This window comes from Triticum aestivum, chromosome 2D (assembly GCF_018294505.1).
Source record: "Triticum aestivum cultivar Chinese Spring chromosome 2D, IWGSC CS RefSeq v2.1, whole genome shotgun sequence".
Taxonomy (NCBI): Eukaryota; Viridiplantae; Streptophyta; class Magnoliopsida; order Poales; family Poaceae; genus Triticum; species Triticum aestivum.
In genome coordinates this window covers 256546545-256558187 of record NC_057799.1, presented here as the reverse complement: position 1 = coordinate 256558187, position 11643 = coordinate 256546545, and the positions used below count along the sequence as shown (strand labels likewise).

The window sequence follows — 11643 nt, the reverse complement described above, 5'->3', positions numbered from 1 at the left end:
CAGATCAAGCTAAACCCGGAGAAATGCGTCTTTGGAGTACCGGCCGGCCAGCTTCTTGGCTTCCTAGTCTCAGAGCGCGGCATAGAGTGCAACCCTGTGAAGATCAAGGCCATCAAGAGGATGGATGTACCCACCCGACTGCTGGACGTGCAAAAATTCACCGGCTGCTTGGCATCCATCAGCCGTTTCATCAGTCGGCTGGGCGAGAAGGCTCTTCCCCTGTACCAGCTCATGAAGAAGACCACTTTTTTCGAGTGGATCGACAAGGCGGATGAAGCTTTTCTCCAGCTCAAGAAGATGTTGACCACTCCACCTGTCTTGGCGGCTCCGACTCCTAAGGAGCCCATGCTCCTCTACATCGCCGCCACCAGCCGGGTGGTCAGCACAGTCATAGTGGTGGAATGCAAGGAAGAAGGCAAAGCACTACTAGTCCAGAGGCCAGTGTATTACCTGAGTGAAGTGATGTCTGCCTCCAAGCAAAACTACCCCACTACCAGAAGATGTGCTACGGCATGCACTTTGCCACCAAGAAACTAAAGCCATACTTCCAAGAGCACCCAATCACTGTGGTCTGCACAGCTCCACTTGCCGAGATCATTGGAAGCCGAGATGCCTCAGGACGAGTGGCCAAATGGGCCATAGATTTGGCCCCCTACACCATCTACTACCAGCCTCACACCACCATCAAGTCACAAGCACTGGCTGACTTCCTTGTCGACTGGGCCGAAACCCAGTACTTGCCGCTAGCGCCAGATTCCACTCATTGGCGAATGCACTTTGATGGTTCCAAGATGCGCACCGGTTTGGGAGCCGGCATCGTCCTCACCTCTCCCAAAGGCGACAAGCTCAGATATGTGCTGCAAATTCACTTTGCCGCCTCCAACAACGTTGCTGAATACGAAGCACTCATTCACGGGCTTCGTCTTGCCAAGGAACTCGGCATTAGCCGGATCCTGTGCTATGAAGATTCCGACTTGGTGGTCCAGCAGTCGTCTGGTGACTGGGACGCCAGGGATGCAAATATGGCCAGCTACCGCTTCCTCGTCCAGCAACTCAGCGGATACTTTGAAGGGTGGGAGTTCCTCGATGTGCCAAGAAACGACAATGAGCAAGCTGACGCCTTGGCATGAATCGGCTCCACCCGGCAAGCAATACCAGCCGGCGTCGCCCTGCAACGCCTCCTCAAGCCGTTTGTCAAGCCATCGCCAGAGTCGGATTCCATCTTTGTGCCGGCTCCTCCTGAAGCAGTCGGATCCGACTTGAGTACCCCAGCAGCCGGCACGAGGAGTTCAGCAGGCGACCCGGGGACTGCAGCAGCCGCACCCGGCCCGGGGACTTCAGAACCCGGCCCGGGGACTGCAGCAGTCGGCCCGGGGACTTCATCGATGCAGCAAGCGACAGCCGACTCCAACCCGCCGCCTCCCGGTCCAACCGCCCTCGTGCAAGTAGCTGTCCTAGCAGTCGATGAAATTGCAGCACCTTCATGGGCTCAGCCCATCCTCAACTTCCTGGTGAACAAAGAGCTGCCGACTGATGAGATCTCGAACCGGCAAGTGCAACGCCGGGCAGCAGCGTACACTATAGTCAACAGAGAGCTTGTGAGGTGTAGTGTCACTGGTGTCTACCAGCGCTGCGTAGAGTTGGAGCAAGGCCAAGCAATCCTCAAAGATATCCATCAAGGCGAGTGTGGTCACCACGCAGCTTCAAGAGCACTTGTGGCCAAATCTTTCCGCCACGGTTTTTTTGGCCGACTTCTCTAGAAGACGCCAAAGACTTGGTCCAGAAATGCAAAGGGTGCCAGAAGTTCCGCTCCAAGCCACATTAGCCGGCTTCTGCACTCAAGACCATCCCCATTGCCTGGCCCTTCGCTGTCTGGGGGCTGGATATGGTGGGACTATTCAAGACAGCACGCGGCGGCATGACTCATCTGCTTGTCGCGGTGGACAAGTTCACCAAGTGGATAGAAGCGAAGCCAATTAAAAAATTGAATGGCCCGACTGCTTTGACTTTCATCTCCGACATCACCATCCAGTATGGCATACCACACAACATCATTACCGACAACGGCACAAACTTTGCCAAAGGCGCCTTGGCCCGTTTCTGCGTGACGCAGGGCATCCGACTGGACCTAGCGTCCGTTGCCCATCCGCAGTAAAACGGCCAGGCGGAGCGAGCAAACGGCCTCATTTTGTCCGGCATCAAGCTCCGACTGTTCGAGCCTCTGGAGCATTCGGCTAGCTGTTGGCTCGATGAGTTGCCGGCCATCCTCTGGAGCCTGCGCACAACTCCGAACAAGTCAACCGGCTTCACGCCTTTCTTCCTCGTCTACGATGCCGAAGCCGTCATCCCGACGGACATAGAATTCGACTCCCCTCGAGTCACCATGTACACCGAAGGGGAGGCAAAAGAAGCACGAGAAGACGGCGTCGATCTGCTGGAAGAGGGCCGGCTATTGGCACTCAGCCGTTCCACCATCTACCAGCAGAGCCTACGCCGATACTACAACTGGAAGGTCAAGCCAAGATCCTTCCAAGAAGGAGACCTTGTGCTCCGGCTGATCCAGCGAACAGCCGGCCAACACAAGCTCTCGGCACCTTGGGAAGGCCCCTTCAGCATCAGCAAGGTGTTGGGCAAGGACTCCTACTACCTGATCGATGCTCAGAAGCCTCGAGCACGCAAGAGACACGACTCTGGCAAAGAGACGGAGCGGCCATGGAATGCAAACCTCCTTCGAAGGTTTTACAGTTGATGAAGTATGTACCACGCCAACTTTTGTATTAAGTACGAAGACTCCGGGTCCCCCGAGAAGAGCTCGGGGACTGCCCTCTTTTATCTATATGATAATTATTATGCCTATGAAAGTGTTATCACTACAACAAGAACCCCCCTTTAGCAACGCATTGATGCGTTGTTGTATGCCCATATAGGTGTTGCTAAGGCCTACACCAACGGATTAATATGCGTTGCCGTTGGTGGCGTTGGAAGGGCCACAACAACGTATATAAATGCGTTGGTAAACAGCATGAAAAAATGTTGCAATCTAGCAACGTATATAATTAGATTCTAACAACGTTTCATATGTGTTGCTCGCTACACTTCAGAACGAGATTTTCAATTGGACACAACAGACCATTGCAACGTATAGAATTGTTGCTACCATCATGAACTACAATTTCATATATTGGTATCCAGAATGATATGGTCGGTGCTGACAAAGCATGGAGCCACAATATAATGAACATAAACGTCTCATATATTAATTTGACTTTGTTGCATTACAAAGAACATGATCCAAAGGTTACAATAAGTGATACTAACATAGTAGCTAAGTCTGGACATTTCAATCAACGCCCCAACCATTCTAAAACATAATGTTTGAGTTATCGACACTGGAAATGACATCGTAAAACACTACATAGGACTATCCAACAGCATCCCCATTCTCCACCTTGCAATCAACATCTGGGCCATGCATCATCAATTTATCTTAGCAATCTACAAAAATAACGAAATGAGATCAGTAAGTTATTGTAGAGAAAATAAGGTTAAGAGCGACAAAATTAAAGAGGAGCAACATACAAAGGTTGATGGCCATGCGATAATTAATCCTGCTGCATGACCAATAATGTTGACCTTTTTTAGAGGTCGTATCAACTGATCTGATTTTGCTAATGTAGCATCAATTCGCACTGCCCAGAATTGATTACCAAGATGAACACCCTCAACTTTATATTCTGGGTTAGTGCTTTGGAGTGTACCAAGAGCAACATTCTTGTTTGGATTTCCCAAGCTCTTCAAAAATACTATAGTGCCAACCTGTTCGTAAAAGAGAAAACCATTTGTAGTATAAGCAATTTGAAACATGCAGATAATCATGTGTAATATAAACTTAATACCCATACATCTATTGAGTCGGCACCCAAGCAATTTGTTGCACTGCACTGTTGTTTCTGTAGAATATATTTTGTGCAACATTAGTATGTAATATACTTGAAGCAGAACTGAAATAGAGAAGAATAAGATTTAGAAGATGTATGTCATACATTGGCATGCTTTGTTGCATTACCTTCTCTTGAGACTTTACTAATGTTCTGGCCACCATGCTAATGGCAAGATGCATAATAAATAGAATAAGCAAAAAAATTGAATATAGATGTACACATGAGGAATCAGAATGGTACCGTATACGCAGAGTATGCTCTAACCCATTGAGGTGTGTTGTTAAGTTGGAGTTCAATTTAATAGTGCAAGCATAACTGTTTAGTAAATGATGGCATGTCTTGTCGTGCACTAGATTGTTGTAGAAGGCTACATGTATAATAATAATTGTTAAGTTCCTTTTTGTAGCTACTATATCTTACAATGCCACTTATCCTCTCTGTTATGTTAAGAACTACTGCTGCTAGCAATGTATTTCTTAGCAAATCTACACAACAGTTTAGTGATTGTTTTTTCATGTATGAGTATGCAAACGAAAGGCTGAAATAGCAATGTGAAGAGATTTTTCATCTTGGTGAAAGTAATTGCACTTTATCTCTTAGATTGTTATCTCAGATATTTCTACTCAATATTGAAACTGTTATTTATGGCACACATCATTTCTAGCATGCGTATGCGCTGGAAATGTGCAAAAAAAAATCTTGACGCATGAGAGCAGAGATGCATTGTGAAAGAAGCTTTAGAAGTTTAAAAGATATGGAGTGCACTAACCTTATTTGCACTAGAGTTTTCCTTCTCTTGTTGCACATTTTCATCATGGATAGAAGTATCTTTGTTCTGTGACAGAAGATATATCAGAAGATTTGGAAGAATTGTAATAAACATTCCTACCGTGAGAAGACCAAGTAACAATTGATTGTTGCTCAACCATATTGGACTCCAAACAATACATAAATGAGCATACCTTATCCTTAGAAGGACGTTTGTTTGATGGTTGCATCTCCATGTCATAGAGAAAGTTTTCCTTGCTCTGTAATGAATGTCAAGAGTATTAATTTCTATAAAAAACAGAATATATTAATGCATCCATACACTACCATCACATTATTATTCTATCCAACGTTACCAACTTGTTGACTACGGCTGTCGCTATATACTGCCTGTCTATTGAAACAAAATAAGAAAATGATCATATTTATTTAAATGACTTCTACTTTTATTATTAGAATATTCTAGAGATAATTACTTTTTGTTTTGAATTTGTCTTGCCAACATAGAGAGCATCTTGAGATGTAGACTTCTGACCCAAAGAACCCTGTAAAGAGAACCTAACAATTAATACATGTATTGAATAGTGAAGAGCATTCTAAAATTTTGCTCGTTTTGAAACGGATTCAGAGCTGAGAATAAATAAGCATACACAAGATAACCACGTAATGAAAAGAAGCAACAACAGCTACGCAAGGAGTATCTGGTGCTTTAGATCTGATCTCATTGGTGTATCATCATAAAAGTTTTAATGGTAATCTTCTCAAGATTCTCGACATTGGTAATAAGTTAAGAAAAGGAAGGAGATACTAACCTTATCTGCACTAGTGTTTTTCCTCTGTTGGTGCACATTTTCATCATGGACCAAAGTTTCATTGTTCTGTGACAAAAGATATACTATAAGATTGGCAAGAACAATAATAAACATTCCTGCTACAAAATGTGTGAGTAATTCTAAATTGCTACTCAACCATGTCCGATTCTAAACAATATATCAATGAGAATACCTCATCCATAGCAGGGCATTTGTATGATGGTTGCACCTCCATGTCATTGAGAAATGTTTCCTTGCTCTGTAATGAATGGCGAGAGATGATTAATTTCTATGAAAGCAAACAGAAATGTATTAATGCATCCATACACTACCATCACATTATTCTGCTGCCCAATAGTACGAAGTTGTTGACTATGACCGTCGCCATAAACTCTCTGTCGATTGAAACCAAACAAGGTTAAGAACATACTTGCAAAATGGCTTCAAAATATTTATTATACCTTTCTAAAGACACATACTTTTATTTTTGAATTTGTCTTGGCAATAAAAGGAACATCTTGAGATGCAGATATCTGATCCAAAGAACCCTGTAACTACTACCTAAGAATTAGTACATGTATTGAATAATGGAGAAATTCTTTGAATTTACCTGTCCTTCAATGTTTTTTTCTTCCCTTTTAGTTCCAGAATCTCAGCATCTTGGTTTTCCACTTTTTTCTCCAACTTCTCCATTTTCAGTCTAACAGCCAAAAGATCTTCATTTGATATATCCTCCAATGAACTAAGGTGTATATTCTGAAAGTGGCGTGAAGCTGACACATCAAAGACTTGATTTGGATTCGGAACCCGTCCCAGGCCATGTATATGTCCAGGCTTGTCTGCGCCAAGTACCGCATTCAAAACATCTCCCTTCCATGCTGTCTTTCCTCTACTAGTATCTACTAAAGCTGGATTCTCCGCTATACGCTTCTTCAAATCAACCTATATACATGAATAGTGTATGTCAGAACAATGTGCTAAACAACATTATAATTTTAAATAAAAGAGTCGATACTATACCACTTGTTCATTCATATTCTTGTCGCTTTTGTGCTTATGTGTATGCATGTATAAGACAGCCCTGTGTGGGTACTTCTTTTCTGGATCCTTTAGTCTCTATTGGTCAAACGGTTAATTTATTAAAGACCTGCAGTACAAATGGGATATAGATGCATAAAGTTCAAGTTCTCATAAACTGACCATCTCTTCTCGAACTCGTGGAAAACTCTTAGTTCCAGCCATGTGTTTGGACTTCCTCATCGCACAATTTCTCCTATTCGTCTCACTTATCCCCTGTCAAACAATTGTATAATGTATGCACATGTATTTTCCAGAATTTCATACCATGACTGAGCAACATGTACATAACGAATCTGGCGACTGTATAAGTACATGTGCCTTCGGGGTCATCCAATTACTGACCAGAGTAATCCACTGGTCCTTAATCACACCCTTTGGAACATTGGTGTTATTCGCTTCCATGCTCTTATTTGCATCAAAATACAGTGCTTTCAGATCTGACTTATGTTCCCTCCATCTATCTCCAACTTTTTTTAATATAATCTTTTCCATGCGAGGAGGGTAAAGAAACCTCATCTACATTTCAAATAAAACTATGGTTATGACAATGCTAGTATGTAAAGCATAATGATGTTAGTAAAAGAGATTTAATGTACTCCAAATATACCTTTACTTGCGCTAGTATATCCCTTTTGTTTCTTTGTTCATTTGTCTTTTTTTCTCTCTCTCCTATTAGTTTTCTCCAGTCCTTGTAGCTCAAACTACACAATTTTCCATTCCTAGCAACCGTGCCAAGAAAATTCCCAAGACATGCAGCTTCTTTTCCAACTGGCTGGTTTAGTTCATTGCACTGGACCACAATCCTCTGCCCTTTTGGAAGATTCCATGTTTCTTTTAGCCTTGTCCTCCCACGCTTGGTTGTTTCTCCATTTTCATCTGATCATGGATAAATGTCCAAAACATTTATAATTAATCACACATAAACAATTGTGTGAACTATCTTTAGATCTACAGTCTGAGGAACAACTGATAGTGTTATTCACCATTTTACAGAGCATTGCATTGATAACACGATGGAAAATCACCACTAATGCAAAATAAGTGAATCTTACAGCAGTGCAAAAACAGGATGCAGTGTACTATTGCATGCTGAAGCCTTTTGCCCAACAGTTAGTGTAGCTAGCCAAGTAAAAACTTGAAAGTGCAATGCGTTCCATATGCTACATGGTTTAGTTTTAGTTGTTCTGATGACCATGGTCCTTACAGCCACACTATACACCATCACATCTAAAAAGTTACCATTCAGTTCTGTTCTAGATAAGATGTTACTGCAATTGTTGATTCTAATTCTAATTTTTCAAAATGTCTAGCAGAGTGTCAAAAGGTAATTACCTTGTTCATTAGTAGCAGTGTCGTCCTGGTCCTCTTCATCATCACTATCATCCAAGCCTTCTTCAACATTACAAGATGATGGTTGAACATGAGATGACTCAACATCTTTGAACATGGCATTCTCATGTTCAACATGTTCCTCAGTCATGTATTCATCATTGCATTCAACCACATGTAGTTTACTTCGTGTCATATCAACTCCAGGAGGAAAACCAACACAAAAACTGAAAAAAAGTAAATTAAATCAATGCAGAATGTACTGAGAAGCCTAGAGAGGTATAAATTTGCCCCTAGACATTGTCTAAATTATGCATAGCCATGCCTTGTTTTCAGTTCTTACAAAAGATTTAAGAAAAAAACAGTCACGTGCTCATCACCTAGTTAATTTACTGGTATATGGTCCTCTGAATCACACCCGCAACTAAGTGGTGATAGGCTGATCTTACTGTCAACTCCCCCTTATGGTCTCCATTCATCACCAGCCTGTCTCCTATAGCCATAGCCACCCTCCCCTTCTCTGCTATTTGTTCTGCCACAGCTAATTGGTGGTAAGCTGATCTTACTGCGAACCCCTTCTACTCAAAATTAAGTCAGGTGAACTGACGCAGCTGACACACGGTCAAACTCATCACTCATATGGTGGAACAGGGGATCGATCGATCGATCTAGTCACTGGCACATAATCGATTTATCTATAATTTATTTGAGCCTTAGGTGCAAAGGCAGATCCGCCACCACTCTTCACGGGTGAGGGACGAGTGCTCGTCGAGGGCAGCTGTGGCCGGCGGCGAATGCAGTGGACGAATCTATCAGAGGAGAAGGAGGTCGAATGCAAGAGAGAGCCCGGGGGAGGGGGGGCACTGACCTGCTATAGAATCGCCTGCCGCCGCCGGTTGTCAGAGATGGCCCAGAATCGCCTGCCGCCGCCAGCCGGCAGAGATGACCCACGACTTGTGTTCAGCACGACTTGTACTGTTGAGATAGATGGGGGGAGATGCGCAAGATTTTTGGGCAGTTACCTTAATTCGGAGGGAAATAGAAAAATGGAGGGAAGAGACCGAGGGAAAGAGGAAAAATAGAAGGAAAAATGGAGGGAGTTGAAATACATTCGACCTCCACCGTCATTTCGTCCGGCATTACTCTCAAACTCTTTTTTAGTATGATGATATAAGACAATTGAAATAAAGTTTGCATATTATTTTCCGTACATTAGCTGAACTCGGGATTGGATTTGAAAAATGACCCAAGTATGAGCCGTTTAAGTTCAGTCTGATAATTCATAGAAAGGCATCGGCAATCTAACTTTAGCCGCCACCCCATGATCCGATCCCTCTTGCCGTCGCTAGGGTTAGCCAACGAGTAAAGCCTGCACTGCATGCGGCGGCATGGAGGCTGCTGCTCATCGAGAGCCCAATATGGAGGAGTGGTGGGCTGTTGCCGGACGGCGACAGTGATGCGTGGTTGGGTTGCGGTTGCCGCCCGGTGACACTCAAGGTGGTGTTGATAGTCCAGCGCAACGATCTTCAATGGTGACACATTCTGGCAAGGTCATCAGAGAGAGAGGGAGTCGGCGGATGATCATGGACTGCGGCGAGGTCGACATGAGACCCGAACGTATGCATGCAATGGCATGATTGTTTTCGTTCAGGTTTTCTTTAGGGAATCTTCTAATTTTGGTTTGGGACAGCGAGGTGGTGACACAATCCCCGTTTAGGAACAATGTTCTCCCGGCTTTTTCCTTATTTCGTTGGTGTGTTTATCGCCAATGGAGGGCATGTGGGGCCATGTCTCCGATGGGTCCTCCAGGATGCGGTCGACCAACATTCATGGTGTTTGAAGTTTCTCCAGGTTCTTGTCGGCATTTTCTTCTTTGAGGTGGCGGTTTGATTTGCCTCCCACAATTGTCTCCTCACCACCAGTGGATGCAGGAGAAAGAAGACTTCAGCAGGCTCAAAGATTTAGAGGTAATTTTATCTTTCTGTATAGGTGTTCTCAGTAGGACATGTAATACGTAATATATGGCCTTGGGCCCTTTCGCAAAAAAGTTCGTCCTTTATATCAGTTGAACTTAAGGACTAGCACAAAGTGATGTATTCTCCCCCTCACCCGGACTCATCTCGACCCATCGAGGCGACACAGGGTATTATGGCGTGGGGTGGAAGTCATTATCTTAACGCTCCAGTCTAGATCTTGGTGTCGCCTTCCTCGATCCACTCTGATGTGTAGCCGCTCGTGGGCCTTCGAATAGCAAGTGGTCAGTGACCGAGGTTAAAGCCATGCCGGATGGCGTTGTCGTTGATGGCGATGCTCATGAGCGTTCATTCACTTTCTTGGAGGCGACATCATGGACTACGCCCTCTACCTTTGGCTCTAGGTGAAAACACTTTATTCGACATTTTGGATCGGGCGGTGTTGGCATTTTTGCGGCGTCCTTCTCAGCGGGTCGTCGTGGTGCGGTCCTTGGACGGTGGCGGTGGCATTCTTGCCGTGTGCCAAATACGAGTTGGATTTGCAAATCCGTTAAAGAAAAGTGAGCAAAGTTTGATAAAAGCTAGCTCGTTCGATCAAGTAAGAACAATGAGCAGAGTTTGATTTTCACTCTTCATTTTTTAAAACAAAAATATAAGAAGATTAAAGAAAAAATACGTATGAGTTGCTCAAGTTTGACTGGAGTATTAACTTGTGATCGGATCACAAAATAATTCTAGTACATGTGTGTTTTGTAACTCGGTCAAGACATGAAGAAAGCTTAGTCAAGGCAAGCTCATTGGATTTCAGCTCACCATACCTCGAATTAAATGATTTGTACATAGTTTTATATATAATTTAAATTCCAATTTTTTTGCTGTTCTGTTCACCCATGTGACGAACTAGGCATCCCAAAAATATATGAGATGTTAGATACAAAACAAAAAGAGAAAACAAACTATGTTGATTTTAAATCAAAATAAATAAAAACAACACATATTCTAGATAAATCATTGAGAAAACAAACTGTATTCAAATTCATGAGAAATCAAACACCCAGTACATTCAACATTGAATGCACAAATGCCACATCTGACAACTTACCACTGAATCCTAACTGTAGCTACAGCAAGAAGAAATTTACATGGGGCAGTTACGCTTAACAGGTAGCAGAAATGGTGGTAAATACAAAGAAGGATGCATTCCCTCATGTGGACTTGGAGAAGTAGGTGTGCTAACAAAACTGAGGTATTTCCTTGGCCACTTGTATCTGATAGATTGAAGTTCAGGAACATGCTTCGACGACGACGTTTGAATCGCATTTCCTTTGAATGATTGTTCAGCAACATTGGCATTATTCTCAAATTAACTTCACCCCGAGCATCAGCTACAGAACTAGTATGTTTCATTAACAAAATTGTAGATCTCACAGTATTGTAAAGATAAGCTACATTTTTCAAACTATCAGGGAAAAACAAGACATTAGAAGCAAACCTTTCATTTAGTTCCAAAGCTTCAGGATCAGAACTTGTAATAGGATTGACAGTTGTGCCCTCTATATCTCTTCTAGTCCACATTTCATTCCCATGCGCAGTATCAAAAAGCTCACCCAGATTACTGACATGATAAGGTTCACTTTCTATATCATTCCATTCTTCACCCATGTCAAAATTGTCTCGAGGAGTCACCTTCGTCACAAATGACCATCCAGGATTTGTACGGTCTTTCGTATAGAAAACTTG

General features: G+C 43.3%; 1 protein-coding gene and 1 long non-coding RNA gene across 3 annotated transcripts; both read right to left on the bottom strand.

Annotated features, from left to right (window-relative positions):
* Positions 1 to 3254: 3254 nt before the first annotated feature.
* Positions 3255 to 8924, bottom strand: LOC123049216 (uncharacterized). Of its 2 annotated transcripts, XM_044472177.1 has the most exons (16): positions 8799 to 8924; positions 7934 to 8157; positions 7209 to 7477; positions 6722 to 7117; positions 6542 to 6637; positions 6001 to 6463; positions 5854 to 5916; positions 5715 to 5780; positions 5522 to 5587; positions 5186 to 5254; positions 4904 to 4969; positions 4711 to 4776; positions 4044 to 4103; positions 3903 to 3950; positions 3580 to 3816; positions 3255 to 3495 (listed from the first exon to the last, which is right to left on the bottom strand). In XM_044472177.1, exons 7-16 carry the CDS (start codon positions 5854 to 5856, stop codon positions 3478 to 3480), a joined length of 699 nt encoding a protein of 232 aa, XP_044328112.1. In that variant the 5' UTR covers positions 5857 to 5916; positions 6001 to 6463; positions 6542 to 6637; positions 6722 to 7117; positions 7209 to 7477; positions 7934 to 8157; positions 8799 to 8924; the 3' UTR covers positions 3255 to 3477. The 2 variants fall into 2 exon arrangements, with proteins under 2 accessions (XP_044328112.1, XP_044328113.1); XM_044472178.1 differs by lacking the exon at positions 4044 to 4103.
* Positions 8925 to 10835: 1911 nt separating this feature from the next.
* LOC123049215 (uncharacterized) lies at positions 10836 to 11440 on the bottom strand. Its single transcript, XR_006423483.1, has 2 exons — positions 11396 to 11440; positions 10836 to 11288 (listed from the first exon to the last, which is right to left on the bottom strand). It is a non-coding gene; the product is annotated as an uncharacterized lncRNA (long non-coding RNA).
* Between the last annotated feature and the right edge of the window lie 203 nt (positions 11441 to 11643).